Source organism: Phaenicophaeus curvirostris, chromosome 19 (assembly GCF_032191515.1).
Source record: "Phaenicophaeus curvirostris isolate KB17595 chromosome 19, BPBGC_Pcur_1.0, whole genome shotgun sequence".
Classification (NCBI taxonomy): domain Eukaryota; kingdom Metazoa; phylum Chordata; class Aves; order Cuculiformes; family Cuculidae; genus Phaenicophaeus; species Phaenicophaeus curvirostris.
The window spans coordinates 11120985-11144621 of NC_091410.1; the positions used below are offsets into that span (position 1 = coordinate 11120985).

The 23637-nt window shown below is 41.7% G+C and overlaps 1 protein-coding gene across 2 annotated transcripts in view; it reads left to right on the forward strand.

Moving 5' to 3' along the window:
• The first annotated feature begins 8329 nt into the window (after nt 1–8329).
• The window catches only part of PRKCA (protein kinase C alpha), a 131543-nt gene continuing 116235 nt past the window's right edge, over nt 8330–23637 (forward strand). For both annotated transcript variants that reach the window (XM_069872543.1, XM_069872544.1), the window contains exons 1-2: nt 8330–8578; nt 12254–12285. In XM_069872543.1, the coding sequence (XP_069728644.1) occupies nt 8406–8578; nt 12254–12285 (205 nt within the window). In that variant the 5' untranslated portion in view covers nt 8330–8405. The remainder of the gene's footprint in view (nt 8579–12253; nt 12286–23637) is intronic.

The window sequence follows — 23637 nt, forward strand, 5'->3', positions numbered from 1 at the left end:
TTGTTCCAAACCTTTTTAAAGCAAGTTATCTAGCTCTTGTCTCACAGACATGGCAGAAATGCATCTGGAACAAAATCCACTGGCACTTGCAGATGGGATGCCCTGGGGTTTTGTTTCTTAGCAGCACTGTGGGCGAGATGTCTGGTTTTTAAAATCATGCTTTCTGGAACAAAACTATTTTAAAGTGTAATTCATGTTGAAAGAGCATCTGTAGGATTTTATTTACACACAAATAGTAATTTTGGGCTATTAATGTCACTGTACCTTGTGAAACTGAGTGGTAACAGGAGACTTCCTTAGCGCAGCCTAAGGAGATGTTCCCTTGCTATGATATGTATTAGTCTGCTAATCTTTTCAGTCTTTAATCCACAATACTGGATTAAAAGACCCAAAATAGTCTCTGCTGTCGTTAAAGGACAGTTTCTGGGTTTTTCTGGAAAATGAGAATTGTAGTGGGGAGTTGGATGAATGTTAAACGCTAACAAACAGAATTCTTCCTCGTGTTACATCTCTGCAGCAGAGAGGTTTTCCACACTTCATTTTTCAGTTAACTGTCACTTGGGGGTTCTGAAATGCTTCTTTGAAATTAATGTCAGCTTGTTTTGTGCGTCAGTGTTTTCTCTTTTCAGTTCTGCTAAATTAAACAAATATTTTAAAGCTGTGTTTGTCCAGCCAAACCCTTGTCATTTCAATTATTAGTGTTTCCATAAGGGTAAACACTTGCGTAGAGCACAGACGGACGTGGTATAATTGGAAATCGTACCATTAAAACTGGTATTCTGCTTTCTCTACATCAACACATCATAATATAATGGCGGCATAGAAAAGGAAGTGAATATCATGTGTATTCCAGCTGAAAAGATTTTGTTTTCCTCTTACATTTATCCTTTAGAATAAACCGAATGCAACACCAAAGTTACTATTATAATGTGATAAATTATATTCAGCTGTCAGAAATAAAAATTTGAAATATGAGGTATATGATAGCTATTTATGCTTCATCTTCATATGGTAAAATTCTACTCAGCTTACACTTATCATCCTTTTCAACAGAAGATTTGGGGGAACATGGCAAATATAATATACCCCACCTTTCTGTTCACACTGAGAGTGGAGAGTTTCTCTTGGACTTCAATGTCAGCAAGATAACAACATTGAGCCATAACTAGCATAAAGAAACTCTAAGTATCGTCCCAATACATCAGGAGCCGTCTAATGCTCGACATCTGGTATTCTGAAACTAATGTTTCCCATCAATTTTGCTGTATAAAGTAAATTACTCTTTGTACTCTTCTAACCCACCTGGAATAATCTGCCTCTAACGGTAACCAGAGGTGCACACCTAAGAAGTGAGAACAGAGCAAGCAGGCATATTTCCTCCTAAGAAACTCTTGCTTTCTGAGCATTTTCCATCTAGGGAATTTTCTGAGCCAGCCATGGTCTGTGTCCAATAACATCCAACATCTGTCTCTCCCAGGCTTTCTCACCCCCCTGAGCCCATGTGAGTGTCCTGCATCAGTGCTGGTTCTTGTTTAGTTCTTCTGGGTGAGGAATTCCAGGGGTCAGTTGTCCATTGCAAAATCCACCCACTTTGTTTCTTACAAACCTGTGTCTTGTTTCCCTGAATAAATAATACAGGCTCTCTTGTTTAGTTAGTACAAGGGAGATTTGTTCTTTTTTTTCCACAATGCTTGAGTGCTCTGCTTGTGTTTCAAAGTCTAGGCCTTTTTGCCTTTTTTTTGTGCGTAGAGTTGGAGGCTGAAAATTTGCCTACACAGGAGAATTGTTCGGATGTACTCAGAAGAATGCGAATTACTTTTTGGAAGAGAGATTCAAAACTTAACAGAGCGATTGCTGGTGGGAAGGACAAAATCTGCAAAACAACAATGATAGCAAAGACCCCAGCTGAGGCAAAAATTTTTATTTATACAATGTAGAAAGAGACAAAGCCTATAAAACATCCCAAAGGACCCTCCTCACTCTTCAGCGTGTAACAGCATTGAGCTCTGATTCAGCTCTATAACTAGGAGATATTACATCTAATATGCCTGAGATATGAGAAAAGAAAACAATAGGTTGTCACTCAGAATTCTGACAAGAACACTGATAAAAAAAATGTATTTTACTCTCAATGTTCTGTATATCATCCGCCATTTATTACCAACTCTACAGAGAGCTGCTGTGAGGATAATTCATAGGCAGTTACAAGCTATCTGCAGGAGGAATATTTTTTTAGCACCACTTTCAAGGAAACGCTAGTTGAAATAATGGCATCATTTACATGTTGCAAAGGGAAGTAGGATTTTGCTGGTTAGGATGTATCAATGAATTGCAATTTTATCCCTGGAAAATGATTAATTATTATTATATGCCATTTTTTTCCCCCAGGATGTTTCAGAAATAATTTTTCTGTGGCATTCCATCTCTCATAGGACTTTTTCTCTGTATCTACTCTTCTTTTTGACTGTGTCTCAATACATACATGCAGGCTTTCACATTAGTTCTAGCATGTGTAAACAAGCAGTGTGTCACACGGAAAAATGTAATGATATGATCTGTCTAATGACCTAGTATTTCCCAACCTGCAACCTGAGTAACTTTCAGGGGAAAGGGCAGAGAAGACAATAGGTGTGAATACAGCAAGACACAAATAGAGTTGTACGGACTGTAAGAGCACAGATGCAGAAAGCCACAGAAACATACCAAAAACAGTGTTATAGAGAGATGCAAAATATTTCTACCTCCTTCTCAGTGCTCAGATAACAGACATCCAAACACTCACAGAAATGTATTTATTTACATTACCACATCCCACCTTTTTTCTATTTTTTGGAAACATTTAGGGTGCGTTGTTGCCAAAGTGTCTGGGTAAGAACAATAAACGGTTTTGTTGATGAATGTGTAGTAGGATCTTAAAACATCATAGGAGTAGTGGACATTATCTCATTCATAATAGCTACTGATCAAAACATTACAGATAGTTTTTGAAATTTATGATAGGGAACCTCTGCACCGAATTCTATGGGTGACGTGTTGAGTGGCAAAAGAAATTGGGGAAAACCTGGCTTCTGAAACGTGACTGTGAAGTCTGAGTATTAATGGAAGCTGAAAACTGCTTTTGACTTAAGTATGGTGAATAATTACTCCACAATAATTGCTGGTAGAAATGTCCCATAAGCTGACTGAGTGTATGTGAGACGGGATGATGCAAATAAATTTTAGGTAGCTGGTTTGCAACAGTCAAGTCTTCCTTTCTAAAAGGGATTTGGAAAATAGCTACTTCTTCTGATAACACTCTAGAAAGGGAAGTGGTTGCAATTTGCTTTGAAATGTGAGGAGAAATTAGGTTGTGAACTTCCTTATAGGTCTCAAGCAGGAAGTGATTCCTGTTTGTTGAGTGTTTCTCACAAGCAGGAAATAATAAAATAGGGACACAATTGCCAACAAAGTTGATGAAGCTGTTCTCCTTGGCTTTATCTTTGAGTTGATCTGATGCAGTGCAGCTCATGCCAATAGAGACAGAACAACCCAAACACTTTTCCTTTAGGAAAGAGACACTTTTTTTTATTGGTTTTTGATCCAAAATGCTGTAGGCAGTAGCTTGCAGCAGGTGAGTAAAAAGAGAAGACATTTCACAGGCAGTGGAATGACTCTAAGAAACTCCTTTCAAAATGAACACAGATGCCTGCACTTACAGACCTAGAGAGGTATTGATGCTGATATAAAGGACTTGCAAAGTTGTGCTTGTTACAGCAATAATCAAATTCTTCAGAGAAAAACTCATAAGCCGTCCAATAGGAACTTCTGTCAGGGACAAACTCTCAAGGATATTATCCAAATACTCATACAGGAGTAAATTTTCAGAAGCCCCCATAAAAGGTGCTTTGGCGTCAGGAATCCTGGATTTTCTTGCCAGGAGATTGGAAAAGCTGGTAATCTGATTTAATAACCATGTATATGCCTGAACACAAACAACGATAATGCCGACTCCTTGTCCAGATGGCCTGAATCGGAAACAAATTGCAAAAACTACCCTAAACAGAAGTGCAAGTCATGGGCTGCTGGGGGGAATGTGTGCACTCAGGAAGAGGTGGCAGACATCTCTCCTCCAGTAATCTGTAGAGGAAGGATGAGTTCCTGCATCACCCACAGGACCTGAGCGCAGAGTAGGAGAAACGAGTGTCTGAGCAATAGAAAGCCTCTCAGCCAGAGGATGTTGCTGTTACGATAGCATATGCCGAAAGCATCTGGTGAATGGAATACAGCATGACTTCATAATATCACTGCAAGAGTGTCTTGGTCATAGAGATAAATCTTGACATTTCAAGGTAATAATATACATACATATAAAAAAAGCATTGTGCGAGTGGTGTGTATCCAAAACACAGCAGTCAGAGTTATACATTATATACTGTAAGGGAAGGTTGTGTTATAACGGTTTGCTATGTACACATAATAGATTTGTTTCTCTTGCTTAATGTGTAAATTGACAATATACAAATAATCATCAGGTTTGAGATTATATGGTTGCTTTACAGAGTAAAGTGATCCCAACATGATCGCATTGTGCCACAGCGGGTGCTGTTTGGCTCTCCCCTGGGGCTTAATAATGCAACCGGCCAATGCTGGAACAAAGAGCCTGGGGCACTCGCCAGTTTTAGAGAACAAATCTTGACCAGAGTCACTCTCAGGAAAGAAACTGGAATCCAAAATGATTCAGCAGGTTTGTGAGATTTTGAAGAACAAGACATTCAGATCGCCCTAGATTGGAGGCAATGAGAGTGGCCTCTGATTCAGTCCTATTTTCCACTTTCGGTAGCTGGGTTTGTAATGCAGCACTAAAGGAATAGGAATAAATAGATTCCATATTTCTTGATAGAACACTTAATGAGAGTACAAAATGTTTCTTAGTGCTCCTCATGCTTTGGCATAAGTTAATTAAGGCAAGAAAAATCTATTCCCTCTGAAGAGGAATAAGGGATTTGAAACATGTGCAGAATAGGTGGAAACCAAATTTAAAATCTTTATATTTTATTGAATTTCGGATCAAATTTGAAAGTAGTTGCTTGTAAAATAAAAATCCATGCAGGAAGGGCATATGGAAACATACAGTTTATAGGGCACCTGGCTTGATTCTATAAGTTTAGCAAGAAAGGAAGGTGATCTCTGTCATCAGTTGTTTGATGAAATGCCATGGGTGTACCAGTCCAGCCAGGCTGCACCCAGAAACTCAGGGTTTAAAATAAAGAATAAGATCATGCATATCAAGTTATTTCTGCTCTTTGATAAATGCCTGTGTGCCCTTTTTCCATCAGCAAATACGACTTAATTTGAGTTAACGACCTGGCTTTCATTCTTGTGAAATAAAACATATTACACATGTTTACACGGACAGACCTACGTAGATATACTGGGGTGTAAGAACTTTTAATTGCATCCATTCTTCTGTGCAAAAATTTGTAGCCATGAGAATAACGTTTATTAGAATCATGATTAGGACCTGGGAGTTTTTTTGCTTAGCACAGATATTGTGGCTTTACACACACAGAGTCATGCTTTATCTGGTGTTTTTCTGAATGTATGGAGATGCTGTATAAATTGCAATATGAGAGAACGTATGTATGCCGTAGGCAGGTAATGTTTCTGTATCCAGGGGCTTCTGGAAGTTTTCAGTGTGAAGTGAGTAAATGAAGATGAACTCTATTGTTTCACAGAATACTCTTCCATTGTTGGTGTACTATGTAAGAGCAGATTAAACATCTTGTGTATATGGTTGGATGAATGTTTGGACTCGATGATTTGGTGGGTCTCTTCCAACCTGGTGATTCTATGATTCTATATACCTTGCATGCATCAATCAGTGAAAAAGACTCGCTGTCTGTTTCCTCTGCTTTTTGTTGGGGGTAATTATACTGTATGGTAAATATAATGCCTATGGCAGATTGTAGAGTGGGGCAAGACACTGAGGCTGCTCTTCTCTTGCATTTGTTGTCTGTCCAGTGGGTACTGGGTGATGCACAGCTGTTCAGGACGGCCTCAAACAGTGTTTGCAAGCGTGCTGTTGGGTTTCTGGGTTGCAGGAAGGGAAAAGGTTTGCGCAGGAGAGCGCGCAGGCTAGAGCTCTGTTTGTTGTGGTGGTGGAACAGCACATCTTGGGGGAGGTACAGGAAGCACACGCTGTGAAGGTGGCAGAGAGCAGCTGGGGGCAGGTTGACCGTGCTCTTTGCAATGGTGGTAGCCGTGCCCATGGCACGGGGTGGGAGCTGCAGTGAGTGAAGGTAGAAGGGTCACCCATGCAAGCAGCACCGCTTGGTGCTGGGCCCAGCGTGGAGGAAAAGTGTCTGTTTCCAGGGCCGGAACCAAGGAAACTCCGTGTTTGTGTGCGAGCGCCTGTGTGAAGGCAGGCAGCTGCTGTGTGCGTGTGGGAGAGAAGGGAGCTGGCTGCCCTCAGTGTCTGTGCGTGTGTGCGAAGGGAGCCGGTCTGTGTAGGAGGGAAGAATTGTGTGTGTGATGTGTGTGTGTGAGAGAAGCCTCTGTGTGTGTGTGTGATGTGTGTGAGGGGAGCCTCTGTGTGTGATGTGTGTGTGTGAGGTGATCTGGGGTGTGTTTTGTGCGAGTGTGAGGGGAGCCGCTCTGTGTTTATGAGGGCCAGGAACCTGTGTGTGAGTGTGAGGGGAGCTGGGGTGTGTGTGTGTGTTTGTGTTGTTTGTGCGTGTGCGAGGGAAGCCTGCGTGGGTGTGAGAGAGAAACTGGTGTGCGTGGGTTTGGGGGGACCTGGCGTGTGCATGTGTGTGTGTGACAGGAGCCAGGGTGTGCAGGGACAGCCGGTGTGTGTGCAGAAGGGAAGCTGCTGCATGTGACAGGAGCTGGGGTGTGTGTGCGAGGAATACTGGGGTGTGCATGAGGGAAGCCGGTGTGTGCAGGGACTGTCAATGTGTGTGCATGAGGGAAGCCGCTGCATGTCCCTGGTGTGGGTGTTGGGGTGTGACATGAGCTAGTGTGTGCGGGGAATACCAGTGTGTGCGTGAGGGAAGCCTGTGTGTGTGTGTGTGTGTGCATGAGGGAAGCTGCTGCATGTCCGAGGACCTGGTGTGTGTGTTGGGGAAGCTGCTGTGTGTGATTAGAGCCAGCGTGCGAGGAGCTCTGTGTGTGTGCATGTGTCTGTGCAGGGAGCTCCTGGGGGTCGGGAAGGAGCTCCTGTGTGTGCATGTGTATGTGTGAGGGGAGCTCCTCTGTGTGCGTGTGTGAGTGAGAGGAGCTCCTCTGTGTGTGTCTGTGTGTGTGAGGGGAGCTCCTCTGTGTGTGTCTGTGTGTGTGAGGGGAGCTCCTCTGTGTGTGTCTGTGTGTGTGAGGGGAGCTCCTCTGTGTGTGTGTGTGTGTGTGTGAGGGGAGCTCCAGTGTGTGTGTGTGTGAGAGAAAGGAGCTCCTCTGTGTGTGTGTGAGGGGAGCTCCTGTGTGTGTGTGTGTGTGTGAGGGGAGCTCCTCTGTGTGTGTGTGAGTGAGGGGAGCTCCTCTGTGTGTGTGTGTGTGTGAGGGGAGCTCCTCTGTGTGTGTGAGTGAGGGGAGCTCCTCTGTGTGTGTGTGTGAGTGTGTGAGGGGAGCTCCTGTGTGTGTCTGTGTGTGAGTGAGGGGAGCTCCTCTGTGTGTGTGTGTGTGTGAGGGAAGCTCCTCTCTGTGTGTGTGAGGGGAGCTCCTCTGTGTGTGTGTGTGTGTGTGTGAGGGGAGCTCCTCTGTGTGTGTGTGTGTGTGAGGGGAGCTCCTCTGTGTGTGTGAGGGGAGCTCCTCTGTGTGTGTGTGTGAGTGAGTGAGGGGAGCTCCTCTGTGTGTGTGTGTGTGTGTGAGGGGAGCTCCTCTCCGTGTGTGTGTGTGTGTGAGGGGAGCTCCTCTGTGTGTGTGTGTGAGTGTGTGAGGGGAGCTCCTGTGTGTGTCTGTGTGTGAGTGAGGGGAGCTCCTCTGTGTGTGTGTGTGTGTGTGTGAGGGAAGCTCCTCTCTGTGTGTGTGAGGGGAGCTCCTCTGTGTGTGTGTGTGAGTGTGTGAGGGGAGCTCCAGTGTGTGTGTGTGGGGGGGGGGGAGCTCCTCTGTGTGTGTGTGAGTGTGCGAGGGGAGCTCCTCTGTGTGTGTGGGAGCTCCGCTGTGTGTCCGTGATGGCGGGGGGGGGGGGCGCCCCGCTGCCCTGTGCCCTCCTGCCCCGCTCCCCGCTGCCGTGCGCGGTGCCCGCGGGCCGGCGCTGCCCCGGGGGCGGCTGACGAGGGGCGGCAGGTGCCGGCGGTCCCGCCCCCGGCCCGCCCCGCCCCGCTCCACGTCAGGCGGGGCGGCGGCAGCTCCCGGCAGAGGCTCGGCGGGCGCCGGACGGGGCGGCGGCGGCGGCCGGTGGGGGGGAGGAGGAGGAGGAGGAGGAGGGCGCTATGGCCGACGTGTTCCCGGGCTCCGAGCCCGCGGCGGCCCCGGACGCGGCCAGGCGCTTCGCCCGCAAGGGAGCCCTGAGGCAGAAGAACGTGCACGAGGTGAAGGAGCACAAATTCATCGCGCGGTTCTTCAAGCAGCCCACCTTCTGCAGCCACTGCACCGACTTCATCTGGTGAGGAGTCCCCCCCGGCTCCCCCTGCCCGCTGCCCCCGGCTCCGCTGCCTCCTCCCGGGCTCCCCCAGCGCTGCCCCGGGAGCCCCCGAACGGGGGTCGCTCTGCGGAGCGGAGTCCCCGCACCCGGGTCCCGCGGGTGCCTCGTACCCGGAGGCTGCAGCTGGGGCTTGGGACCCACGCTGGGGACATCATCCAGCTTTCTGTTTCCTCGCCTCTCGTCCCTTCACCCGTCCCCAGCTGGAGCTCCAGCCCCACTATCCAGCTCTGTGTTCCCTCACCCATCCCCACCTGGAGCTCCAGCCCCACCGTCCAGCTCCATGATCCCTCAACCGTCCCCACCTGGAGCTCCAGCCCCACCGTCCAGCTCCATGATCCCTCAACCGTCCCCACCTGGAGCTCCAGCCCCACCGTGCAGCTCCATGATCCCTCAACCGTCCCCAGCTGGAGCTCCAGACCCACCACCCAGCCCTGTGATCCCATCCCCATCTGGACCTCCATCCCCACCACCCAACTAAGTGTTCCCTCACCCATCCCCACCTGGAGCTCCAGCTCCACCATCCAGCTCTGTGATCTCTCACCCGTCCCCACCTGGAGCTCCAGCCCCACCGTCCACCTCTGTGATCCCTCAACCGTCCCCAGCTGGAGCTCCAGACCCACCACCCAGCCCTGTGATCCCATCCCCACTACCCAGCTGAGTGTTCCCTCACCCATCCCCACCTGGAGCCTCCAGCCCCACTACCCACTTCTGTGTTCCCTCACCCATCCCCACCTGGAACTCCAGCCCCACCACATAGCTCTGTGTTCCCTCACCCATTCCCACCTGGAGCTCCAGCTCCACCATTCAGCTCTGTGATCCCTCACCCATCCCCACCACCCAGCTCTGTGTTCCCTCACCCATTCCCAGCTGGAGCTCCAGCCCCACCGCCCAGCTCCGTTTCCCCCTCTCTGGTGTGTGTTCCCCTCTCGCCCCGCTCTCTCTCAGCCCGGGGATCCGCAGCCGCTGCTCTGGGGACCGGGCGGGGTGTGTTCGGGGCTGGGGGTGTTGCTGGGCGGCTCAGCTCCTGCCGCAGCCCTTGCCTTGAAACTTTGCGATCTGCTCTCTCCCCTCCCGCTGCGGAGCGGGGGCAGGGAGATTGGGAGCACACGGTGGTGACACCGCTGCTGCGTTACGTGTTTAGGAAAGGGAGGGGTTATTTTTTTGAAGAGAAGGGTTCCTGCTGGAGAAGAGGGGTGGAAAACTTGCTACCAACACCCTGATTACGAAGCTCTGGGTGCCCTCGCCTCCCGTGGGCGTGCGGAGCTGCCCTGGTTTCATCCTTACTCCGCTGCTCGAGTTGTAGCTGCGGGATTTGTTGCTGGAAACGAGCTGTGATGTGTTGTAGCTGAAGTTGTGGACGAGATCGAGCGGGGTCTGCACGCTGCCAGCTCGCCTCTTGCTGTTTTCCTATGTTTCTTGCTCTTTTCCTCTACGTTTATGCATCTGGGTGCAGACCTTCCCTTCTTTATTGAGTTTCCCACCGTTTTCATGCTGTAGAAAAGACTGTGATCGCTCCAGGAATGATCAAAATATGTTTTCAGAGTAAGGAAGGCGAGGAAAGGGAAGAAAACTGAGATAGTAGACTGCAGGAGAAACGAGCCAACTTCTTGAGTAGCTGTTTTTTTTCTTTGCAGATTATTTTTTTTATTTTTGAAAAAACAAATCTCACAGTTTGTATTGTAAAAGTGAGAGACCTTCAGAAACCGGTTCAAAGTTAATCTAAACCAGAGTGGATTGGGAGGTGTGAAAGGATGCTGCAGAGTTATTGTCAGGCTGTGTTTGTGCAGATATCGAGCACAATTTAAAGACGAAGTGGCATACTGTTATGAGGAAAGGCACCTGATGATGGGATGGACCTGAAAAAGAAAGAGTGTCCTGTAGGTGACAGGCAGCACGAGTAGCTCTGCTTTTTTGTCTTGCTAGTGATCATCATATCGATGTGTGACAACTTTAACTTTTCCTTTCCCTATTGAAGATGGGCAGCTCTTCAGTAAGCATCACACCCCATAAAATATGCTTTCTCTATTTCCAGTGTGACATGTGACAATTAACATATGCTTTAAGGTATAAAAAGTAGCAAATCCTACTTTTTAATGAACTACAAAAATTTATTTTCTTTGATTACATTTGACCAGGTAATATTTACCAAAATAGTTTAGTGCTTCCTTCCCCTCTTTAAACAACTTTCACCTGTCTGCTTTGTTGCTCAAGTGCTGATATTTATTTTAAGACCCTTTGCTTAAGATGTGCTGTAACTGCTCAGGGAGCAGTGACCTGCAGCTGATTAGGGTGTGAATCTGGCTCACATGCTGAGGAATGACTGTGCTTTCAGAATAGATAATGCAAGAATGTTCTTTACAAGTAAGTCTGTTTAAAAGGATAGAAAATTATCTAAAGTCTGTTTTGTGTTCTTACTCCTGCTGTTGCTTTTCCTGCAATTGCATTTGCACAATTCCAGGACTTTTTTTTTACTTTTTTGAAGGCAAGTGATAATGGCAGCAGGATGACAGTATAGTACAGTCACACCTGCTGCTGAATAAATGAATAATTCTATATTTCTTCTGGGACTCTCAGTTTAGGCCCACTTAGAACAATAGTGGGTAAGGACTGTTGTGTAGAAATGCACAAAGCCCAGTAACTTCAGTTTCCACTTGAAGTAATAGTCTACTAAAGGTTTTCTCCCTTCTGTAGGCGAATAACTACAAAAATGGAAAAATTGTTGATGTAATATTTTTTAAAAACATTTCCACAATCTTTATAATTTAACTTTGTGGTGTTAATTGCGTGCAGCCTACTGGCTGGCCTCTGTAGCTTTGGTTCATTTGTCTTTAAGTGCAAGCAGCTCCAGCTCTCTGAGTGAAAAAACTTCTGCAAAGAGGGAAAACATAGAGAAATGTTTATAGGGAGGATACTCAAAACATTTATTTTTGTGGAAAGAGAATGTTGACTGTTTAAAGAAAAGCAAATAAATAAAACTGACAACAGTGCAGTTTTTCCAGAAGTATAGTATATGCTGGGGCTCTGGATACACATATCCAGTGTGTCACTGTATTCATTGATGAAGTATTGCACACGTTTGTTTTGTTATGGAAATGAAGCAAGGAAGCTGGAAGAACAATCAACATGAAACCAATAGGCCTGTCTTCTCCTTTATATTGAAACAAGCAAACCCTCTGACCTATCTGTTTTCCATACAACTGGCTGATATCTAGCTGAGGCACACAACAGCCATTGGCACCCAGTCCCAAAATTTGGATGAAAAACTGAGTCTGGTTGGTTTTATCTGCCTTTGCTAGAACTTGGAATGTTTCGCATTGCTGTTAAGTATACGTATGATATTAAACGGGTTGAAATATTATGCAATAATCGCAGATGATAACTGTAGATCCAAAATAGCTTGTAAAATAATAATAATAAAAAAAAAATGTTGCCAGAAGCTGAAATTACATAGCTGATGACAGCTATTGTTCTTTGCTTTGGAATGGGTGGGCTGTTCTGTGTTGTATATTTTAAAATCTGTTGCTGTCTTAGCAAAACCTGAAGTAATTTCATACGAATCTGGTTTTATGTTGTTATAGATCATTGACAAGAAATTATGAACATACTAAGACAGGTTTTTTTTATTTTTTTATACAGGGGATTTGGGAAACAAGGATTTCAGTGCCAAGGTAAGCCACAAGTGCTTTGTTGGCTAGCATACGTTGTTGCATCTTACTTTGAAAGCAGCCAAAACTTGCCCGCAGCAAGATGAAAACAAGCCTGGAGAATCTAAGCAAGCATCTCTGTCTATGTAAATTCTAAAGGAAGACAATTATTCAATTGAATAAGGACTGGTGTTTATATAATATACATTGAACAATCAAGTAATTGTTCATACTGTAATAATACAAAGTGGGGGGTTTTTTTTAAATCTCGTTGCAGTAAATGTCATATAATCTGCCTGTATGCAGCTTCTAACTTTTCATGAAAATAATCTGTGCAATTTAGCCTCTGCAGAGACCATTTTTCACATCAGAAGCTCTTGTCTGTGTGGGCGTTTTGGAAAATGGATTCCCTTTTTAGTCATATGGCTTCTTTTCATAACCCAAACTCCCTGTTTTTAATTTTCATACGCTGTATGTTTAGGAGGACCTTTGGTTTGAACTACATTTTAGGACAGGCAGCATTTTTCTCTTTTATGTAATACTCAATTACAAAAAAATCCACCCCTACAAAATCACCAATTTAATATATTCTGTTAACCTTAAGAAACTGAAAGCTGTTATAGTGAGAGATAAATATACATATGAAAGCCAGAATGTGATGTGCTGTATTCTCATATATTCTGTATTTTTGCCAAATTCTTACAATTATTTAGCATTTAATCATAGAATAACCACACCCAACTATATTTTTTTCTGTCATATACTTACTTAAGATGAGGCCTTTTGCTATCCCTTTCTCTTGCCCCACCTTCTTTCCTGTCAGTTCACCTGCAGATGTACATTGTGTACTCATTAGCTAGCCTTTTGATTGTTTCTTTCATTACATTTTCTAATGGTTATTTGCTGATGCTTTAGAGCATGTTCAACTATCCTGAATGTTGCTTTTGCTTTGTAGTTGGTGAAATTATGGATTCTGTGGTATTTTTGCGAAACTTGATGTAAGTTGATACTTCTTGAAATTAAACCTCTGAGAAACTGAGTGTAAAAGAAGGATGCTTTTTAAAGATGTTGCAATAAATATCTTTCTTCCTGCAAGCAGAAGCTTGCAGAGACACACATACAGTGAAAATGTTGCATGCCTTACTAAGATAAGCATGCAAACCTGGCTTTAGAGGAATTTGTATGCAAAATTCATAGTATGTCCGAAGATGTTAATACTAAATCTGTAGATATCCTCCATTCTTTTGCTGCTCATCACATTTGGAGTACTGCTGTAGATTGATCAACCTGTAGTCCTCAGTTGGGAGTGGAATTGCCTTTCTGAATCCCATTCATCGCTTGTCGTTTCCTAGTTCAGGAATTATTTATATGTTCATTAGATATTTCCATTGGTATTCTGAAAATAATTGGGCTGCATTTAAATTATACAGTTATCTACCTTAAACTTTGCAGTTTGTACAATGTTGACATTTTCTTGTCTTTCAACCAGGCAGCTAGTGGCTCAAATTGGCCGTGATCCACTGATCTGAGCCGCACATCCAATTTGGTATGGCAGTTCATTTCCAGTATTTTGTATTCAGTGGCCAGAATTCCTTCTATCAGCTCAATTTTAGAGAGCTAGGAATAGTTTTGTCAGATGAGGACTAATTTTTATAAAGCTAGCTAAAAATTGGAATTCATAGAATGGTTGGAAGGGACCTTCAAAGCCCATCCAGTCCAACTCACCCATGGTGAGCAGGTGGGTTTGTTATTTCCAAAGTTGTTTTAAATTCTTCTGGCCTTTGTTACTAGAGGGTAGAAGGAAGGTCTGTAATAGTAATGCATCAAATTCAGATGATGCTTCTGCTCTAAGAAACTTCAGTTATTCTATGAATATTTGTGTTAGTAATTCTTTAATTAAGACTTTATTAATTAAGAATCTTTGTTGCTGTCAAAATAAAGGACTTTTAGAATTAAATTTAAACATTATTTACTTTAAAGCTCAATACTATCCTGTAATAAGCTTTTTTTTTTTTTTTTTTAGACCATTCATACCTTTACTCATTAGGCTTGCTTTGAGCCTTGGAACACGTTGTTTTGATTGCATGTAATAATTTTGGTTTTCTGATTTCAATGCCTACATTTCTGCTCTAGTGTTCTGTTTCAGTATTATGTAAAAACTATTAAAATGAGTTCTTTGGAATTGAAGAGAAATATTTGCGTTTATTTCCTTAAAAAGCTTTACAAAGTTCCTATGAATTTTCAAAAGACAATAAATTCAATTTTGGTACAGCTTTTAATACCTGTAATGCAGTAGAGGTTCAGGGTGTGTTATTACTCCACAGATGCTTGGCAAGAGACAGTCTGCCTCCTAGCTAGTTTGTCTTTCTTTAATACATACATTATGATGTGGTTAGCTACTGTACCTGTTAGCAATGGCTATGTAGGATTACTGCTATGAATTGTGATACATTATTTAATGGGGAAGGTGCAGAATTCTGTTGCATTATTGGAAATAAGTTTTTCAGAGAGAAGGTCTGGGATCTAGAAATATTGATGGAAAAGGTTGGGGCCCATCTTTGGTAATATGTGAATTTGAAAATGAACTGGAAAGAGTTCAGCTGTATTACTTTCTCCTAAGGAATATATTTTTACTGCCCCTTGTTATTGGGAAGCATTTTGCTGTTTGAAAACAGTGTTTTATTGTTGATTTATATGAGCATGAACTATTTAAAATATCATGCTTTTGAAACAGGAGTTCCTGTTCTGTTGCTGTATTCTGTTGATTGTCTTTGTAGTAGTGAAAACATGACGCTAAGATTATTTCAGCAAGTTATGCTTTGTTTTGTTATGTTGTCAAGCGGGACAACAAGCTGTCTGTAATACTGAAAGCTTTTCTCTGATGTGCACCTGGAAACACTGCAAGGGGACTGTGAAAAATAAACATCCAAACTGCTTCTCAGTCTGCTACAGTATCGAAGTTTTTCTTCTAAGAAAGCAGACTCTAAAATTAAGCAAGCTTTTAAGTTAAATCTTGGCCTTATCGTTCTTTCAATAGGCACTGTTATACTCAAGAGTATAATCTGTATTTGTTTCTTTCTGTTTAATTTGTAAGAAAAGCTTTTGCGGTGAGCAGAGCACAACAAGTAGTGATTCACTGGGACGTGAAGAATATATGTTGAAGAACGTGTATTTATGTCTGTTTAGAGGTGGTTTTAAGTTCAGCACTGAAGACTCAGCACGTTCCTGGAGGTAAAAATATTTTTAGTTACAGTAGTATGAATGTGATCAACTCACATTACTGATAAAGGGCTTGTTGGCAGTTCTCTCCCAAATGGTCAAAATTTGCAGTTATGGACTGCAAAATTTCCCTGTTCTACATGATTTCTGCAGGGCCTGCTGAAGTACAATATTCTGCTGTAGTTTGGCTTTGAAATACATTTTGCTTAAGGGTAATAACTGGCTAAGGAAAAGTTTCACATTTGTTTTCAAAGTTACATAAATAAAAGTAGACAAGTCAATTAAAGCAGATGATTGTGTTTAGCTAATCTCTGCAACTTTTGCGTTTTCCACTTTTTTTTGCTCTCTTCCCTCAATTTATTTTCAGTTTACTTTTTTCTGAATGTTGAATTTCATCTGAAGTCGATGTGGTAAGCTTTTCGACAGGGCTCGTGTCCTGCTAGGTACACTTCTATCATTCCTGGTTCTGGTTATTTGGATGTTTTTAGTAACTACTTCACTAATGATGGAAATGGTTCGATTTTATTCTTTTTTACTGTCCTTGCAAATATCATAGCATTGGCACTTTAAGACAGCACTTCATTTCCTCTGCTTTGTTTATATTTTATCCACTAGTTCTTGACCTCTCTTCTACAGTGAAAAGACCAAAGAACTGACTGATTCTTCCTCCTTCTTAAATCATAGATTTTCATTAAAAATATTGTATTAAAGGTCTCTTTAGAGAGGTGGTTGAGAAACTAATATGTACTGCTGTATCTGTGGTCTGAAGATTTGAAGCCCCTGAACACCTGTGACTTGGTTGACATGTTCAGGTTTTATTAATCCTCAGTTCTGTTATAACGTGTATAGAGGAAGTGGCACAATTAATTTTTTTCTTGTGTATGGATCAGAGCTTAGCTTCTGATTTTGTATCCTGATAGTTGTTTCTCCTACCAACAGTTTCCTGTTGATTTCAGTGTCTTCATTCTCCATTGTAACAACAAAAAAAAAAACTAATAAAGAAAAATGTATTACATTGCTGTGTAGCTTCTCATAAAGCTATTTCCTGTCTTCCTTACTTGGAAGTGTTATTGCCAAAGGGTGCATAAGGTGCAAAGTAAGTTCCCCTCACTGTGCCGGAACTTCTTCTCTTGTGCCATTATCATTTTTGTGGCGAGATCAGATATTACAGATGACAGTTTGAATAATGCATGTGTTTTTCTTTGTATATTACTGATTAGTCACGTGCTACAGTTTTGACTATTGTTTCTATAAACCTGAGATTGAGAAATTACTTCCATGGAAGTCACTGAGGGTTTGTGACTGCTTATGCTCTCTGTGTAACTGAGTGGTCAGCATGAAATCTTCTGAACTGGAAGATGCACTTAAAGCAGCTGACTCGTTAGTGTATTTTTGTGCATATAACTTGGAGGTATCTGTTAAAAAATGGAACCCCCAGAGCAAAGCCCACATGCATTACAACCCCAATAAAAACAGAAAAAACCACCTGAGAGCATAAATCTTATCTGTGCACAGACTGTCTCCATGATTCCTCTAGCCAGCTTCGTCCTTTCCATTGGCCTTTTGCCCTCAGCCTCATCTGTGGACTGTCTATCTGTGGACTCCTTCTCAAAGGACAGTAATTTTAATGATCTGAAGATTATCTGCCACAGAGATTATAAGCATGCAGATAAGATGCTGCTTGTACATTTGTCAGCTTTTATTTATTCTTCTGCTTCTTTGGCTGTCCCTTTCCTTCCCTTTGCAATATGTCCCTTAGTATATGGAAATATGGTCCTGTTAATTACCTGATACCAGTGTAAATTGAGATTCTGTTTCTATCTCTGAAAAATTAGTCATGTTCCAGTTTTTTACTGAGAACAGCACTGACATGCAGATGCAGCTCACGAGTCCTAATGAGGACAAAAATACATTAGTGTTGGTTCAGATCAGGAAGGAAGGCCCTTTGGAAATTTGGATCCCTGTCATCCCTGCTTTTATAGTGTTTTGATTCGCATTGCTGGGTGGTCTTGGAGCACACACTGGATTCCCTGTGGATGATACCACACAGAAAGCTGTATTACAGCAGCATTTTTAATGTCCTGCAGGTGCTAAGGAGTGTTTGATTCATGGATCACGCTGCAGCTCATCTAGTGTCCCTGAAATGTGGACTTTATGGGTGTCTAGTTCTTAGGTCTGTTCCTGTAGAAGCAGTACGTCATAATGTAGATGTATAGGTTATGTTTTCAGCAGTTGTTTCCTGGGTGGAGAGGGGGATATGCTGTCTCTGTAGAAAGGACAATAGGATATCTCTGTCAGAAAAGGATAGGTACGTGTGCTTATGTTTGTGAGGACTTTTACTGCAATCGTGCATCACTGAGAAAATCTATAAATCCATGCACAACACACAATCACTAAATATACAATTCACTCTACATAGAAAGAATGTGACAGTAAAACAGAGAAATATGCCATTGTACTTGTTTTTCTAGAAAATTTCCTTGGTGATATTGTGCTTATCAAACCTGCAACATAATTAAATCTTTTTAAGCACAAGTTTTTTTTCTTCTGTTACATTTCAAGGACAAAACCATCTTCACCCTTCCCCCACTTCTAGCATGTCAAGTTTTGTTTTGTTTACTTGGACCAGTTGGATGTCCCAGCAGTGTGTTCCAGTTAAAAGAAACTGACTGTAATTCTGTGAAGCTCTTCAGCTTCTAATTGAACATGTGGGAGGAATAGCTCCTTCTGAGTTTACAGATAAACCGGTTTGAATCCTGGGCAAGATAAAGCATTGGTGTAGTACTGCTCATCAACTGCTGATATGCAGCCACATATGGTGTTCATTTTAACAAGATTTTTGTGGATGTAAGTGACTTCTATGCCATGAGCAAAATTTAATGAAATGTTGGAAAGAAATCTGCAGAAATATTTTCCCTGTTGGGATGCGTTGATAATTACTTCTTTTATTTTTGCTTGTGTGGGTTGTTTCTCTTTAGGGTGAAAGGCAAAAACAATAAGTTATCTAAGAGATACTTTGGGCTCTGTTTGTCAGCTTTTATATCTGCAGCAGAAAGCATGAAAGTCTGAGATTGAAAGACTCTCTTGTGTATAATTACTAACGGGAACGACCCTTTAAGTGTTTTTAAATCCTTGTAGAAATGGAACATTATAATTCTAACTGATTTCAACACTGCTTGTTGAAGACTTGTATAGGCTGGGAGGTCTTGGGACTTGGTTATCAGCTGTTAACTTTTCAATTGCAGCTATTTATGCAGGTTAGTTGATTGAATTTTCGATGGGCTCTGAAAATAGTCAGATTTTGGAATGCACTTACCTTGTTTGCTAACTTTTACTTTAAATGAATTAAATTTGAGAGCATTCCAAGTATGTCAGTTTTATATCTTCCTTTCTTGTCATCAGCTCTTACATGTTACATCTGTTGGATGTATTTTTATAAAATCAAACTTCTCTGTTATTACAAGCAGATGCAAACACAGTAGGAAGCAAAAGGTATGCTCCAGTGCATGGATATTTTTCAGTTGTTCTCTGTATGTATAGGCCCATTGAGACAAATATTGCAAGATTACAGAAAGAAGGGAGAACAACATGATTTCGTTTATGTACTACTTCAAATATTTTGATGCCTAGATAGTGCTCAGAATCTTTGTTATTGAGAGATCCTCAGCTGTGAGCCTTTAAAATGCAATAAAGGCTCAGTAAATCTAGTTGTGCAGCTTAGTTGAATTGTTTCTTGTGGTATCTCCCTTGCATCCTATTTCCATGACAACCACACACAACTGTTGCAGCTGGAGACCCTGGGGAATAAAAGTGTGTTTAAGGATACATATGAAAACTTATTAAAATTCCATTCTTATATCAGTGGGCAAAAAGGCAGTATTGTTATAGTGATTCTTTGTGTCGCTGTTTGCTTGTCTAAATTGACCTGTGTATTGTTACAAATAGTATAGGTTCTTCAGTGTTAGTTTCTGAATTGCCTATGCAGTAATATCCCCAAATTACCTTTATAAAAAGAGCATAGAAAACCAGTGTAGTTGCTGAAGAGGTTTTAAAGTAGAAGTGGTGAGTATGTTTTATATATTTTTCTTGGAAGTGGTATTGTTTCCTAATAATCATACAGTCCTTGTGTCAACTGCACAGCATGCTGTTGCATCAGATGATTTTACAGTCTGCTGTTCTGTATGCTGTTGCCAGGTGTTTCACTTTTAAGTGTTTTATTCTCCTAAATATGCAGGTGTGCCTGATGTATCTTGTAGGCTGCAGAAGTGATGCTAGCCCTTGTTAATGTACCTGCAGAAGTCAGCACAGCTTATTTCTAAGATTTCTGCAGAACTGAAGTCTCGTGTCAGCTTCCTGATGCTGTATAATGAGGAACAGTTGTCATGTTTGTATGAAATTTTGTTCATTTAATTAGGCTTCATCTTGTGTTTCTTTGAACAGTTTGCAACACCAGAATTTTGTATGTTATTAAAACTGGTATGAGGCCAAGTGTCGTTTTATGTTAGAATATAAATACATTAGGCTTGTATTTTGGTCATAATTTGGTATATTCTGCGTCATCATTTTGTGGCAGCAGATGTTCTATGTAGCTCCTGTGGATTTGGATACTTGACAGCAAGTAGTCTGAAGACCACAAGGCCAGTTAGTTTCAGGGGTACTACTGAGAGTCCATCAAACAGGACATTCCTGGAAGCTTAGGACTGTTTAGTATCTGGGACATGTATAACAGAGCAGATATGCTTGGCTTTGACTTTTTGCTCAGTATACCTTGTCCTAGTACAGGTTTCTTTTTTTATTAATAGACCAGAAAATGTAATAGGAACACTGTAAAATATTTGATAAGAGCCGTTTCTGTACTGGGAAGACAGAGGGCAAACCTTTGCCACCATTGCATCCCTTTCCTGGTTTCTGTAGAAGGTCTTTGACTTCAGATTCTTCCATTGCCTGCCTGTGCCTTAAACTTCTCTCTGGGTCTCTGTTGCGCAAATTTATAATCATGTGCTGCAAATACAGAGCCAGTTTTTTAACAACCCAGTCCCATAACGGGCATATTAAGTCCCAAGGCTTTTGACTGCTGCTGTCATCTTAAGTGCTTTTGAATCCCGATAAAGGAACAATAAAGTGTGGGTGGTGAGGTTAATGTGACTGACAGTGACTGAGACTTCACGTCAGTAGATATCGAGTGAATAGATTAATTGATGCAAGGCCATGAATTTATGGGCACATCATAATCTTGGAGTATTGATTATTTAAGTAAATGTGTAGCTGAAGATTGATGAAGGATATGAAAGACTTCATCATCTATCATTAATATATTGCGGAGGCCTAATTGGGTTTATGCAGGTTTCTATAAACAAGCTTTCTGCAAAAAGCATTGATAAATATGATCAGTAAATTTTAATTAAGTCCTAAACACTATCCATGGATCTTATTTGGTAATTTAAATCAATACATTAGAAAGAGTACCAACTGTAGAACTTACTGTAAAATTATTTTTTTAATAAAACTTGCTCTTTCTTGGTTTTTATTCAACTTATGCAAATACTGACCTTTGAATTCTTTCCATTGCCTGTGTTTCATTGAGCCTTGCTTTGAAGAGATCAGGGGGCAAGTGTGCTATCATGCTTAAGCTTTTGTTGTAATAATTAAAAAGCAGTGTTGGACCTATGGATCATTGGACATTTAGTGTGGCAAAATGAAAGGAAATCGGCAATAAAATTGGTAGGGGTAATTTTAGAATCGTCAAATGTGACGTGTAGGGAGTGGAAACTAGGCTGTCCAGCAGGTAGTGTAACTGATGGATTTCCAGAACTTCCAAAACATACTTCATGTGAGTTTGTCAGTTCTGCAGTCAGGGGTACTCTTTGTAAGAGTGCAGGGTGGTATTCATGTTGAGCTAATAAATGTTCTTAATATTTTAAAGCCTGGAACTGGCAAGCTGCTTTGTATGAATGGGTCAGTGTTGTGGTCAATGAATGTCTCTCTATTATGTTGTTTGATGTGGAACAACTGTTGGGATCTGACCTTAATCTGCAGTGAACAGTATAGGCTTTAATATTTACTTTTATTTGCAGTGCAGACGTCCTCTGAAAACAAGTTGTTGTTCAGGTTAGTTTGCTGTACGCAGTTACTTTAAGAGAATGATGGATATTGAATGGATGGTGGCAAAGAGAATGATCTTGCTTGAAAACAGAGAGCCCTTAATTCTAGCTTTTGTGGCATGGGCAAGTTATTTATCTCTGTGTCAGGACTTGCAAACAGAGTAATTTATTCTTCTGTGGTATCTCTTCGTGCAGTTAGAAATTCATTCTGACCTAATGGTGAGATGCAGGGTAACAGATGCAATCTTTGGATCAACCAGCTACAGCTTTTGTGTTAACCAGTCATCAGGAAATATCACTAAATTACTAGAGTACAAAACGCATCTGTTGGAAATATGTTTAAGTCTTTTGTGAAATAGGATGGGAAAAACATTACTAGAATGGGGAGTGGCTTTAGAAGCAGCTGTGCTGAACAGCAAAGTGAGGAACATGTGAATGAGCTCTTTTCAGAAATCCAAGCAGACCTACTTGGAGTTCGGTTCGTGTGGCTTCTCTCCAACTGTTTTGTTTCTCCGACTGTTGTATAAGTGAATTCTGTAGCTTGTGCATGTTTTCTGTCAGTTTGAAAACTGCCTCTGTGTGACTTGGTGGGCAGTAGCCTAAATGCATGTGTGGCTTGCCAAGAGTTAAATCTGACAGGGTTTAGTTGCTTATATTTCCCGATTCAGTCTCAACTTCACTAGGTTTTATCTGCTTGATTTTTAAAGGCTGCTTTCAATTTCTGCATTCAAAAGCAAAGCATTAAGACTGTGAATCAACCCTGTAGCATTTGCTTCGCCCTCAACTTTGATATTTTATTAATTTGCTTTAATGGCATAATCCATGTTGCCATGAGGATGCTTTTTAAGGCCACACGTCTGCTCTCAGAAACTGATATCCTACTGTGTTTTATAACAGCATGTCCTAATTCTGAAGTTGTCCGTCATGTAGCCCTGATGCAAGTGCTTCCAGCCTTTTCCCTTTCTCACCACCTCACTCTCCCTCTGCACAAGTGCCACCAACCTCACTGACCTGATCTTAAAAGCGTAGTGGCACTTACAGTACCAGGACTTTGGAAAGCATTGATGTGGCACTTGAAGTGGGAGCCCTGAAGGAGGATAATGAGTTCTCTATTACTTGTTAACACAGGATAAAATGTCAGTATGTTTCAGCACCCTTGGTAATGAATCCTTCAAAAATTTCAGGCTGAATATAGAAAATAATGTTTTTGCTAATGCATATTTTGGACTTTGGTTTTAGGAAAGGTAGAACGTTCATTATTTAACACGTGTAGTATCTGCATAATGTATGGTTCTAAAGTTAGTCGATGTTGGTTTTAAAATATGAATTGCTTTCAAGTAGAGTTGGAATGTGAAACCCTCTCTCTGCATATCTTATTTGATAAGTTATTTCATGAGACCAGTTTACATAGACATTCTGTTGAACAATTTAAAACATCAAAGCTTGCTTGGCTTCAAAGCAGCTGTGTTCAAAATGTGTTTTGTATTGATGAGAAGCTCCAAGCTTTCTCCTGAAGAATGCGCTGAACTAGTGCATTTTTTAAAACTGCATTTGTATCTCCAGGTTAGTTACGGAAAGCGCTGTTTGTGAAGGTAGTGTTTTATTTTAGGGGTAAAGTCTTCATGCTGTTTCCTGAGAAAACACCAAGGTCTGTGGTAACTCATCTTTTTACTTCTGGATTACAGATATGTTTAAAAGACAGAAATTTATCAGAGATCCGGGTGTTCTAGTTTTGCTCATTAACCTGTGTATGCATACCCTTAGGACTTCCCTTCACATATGGGCTTGCAGATAGCAATGTGCTTGTGGTACTTGGAGCTAAAAATGTCTCCAGTTGTTCTAAATTTTGTCTTTAGACCATAACATGATGCATTTCTGCATTTAAGGCTCTTCAAAACATTAAAAATGTGACTGCATTGAGTCCCATTTATATGTTAGACTAATAATTATTGTGGTACAAAGTCTTGTGCAAAGATGTATTTATGCTTTACAAAAATCCTTGTCCTAGGGACTCTGAATATTTAAGGGATGAGTCAGTATAAGAACAGAACGGCAC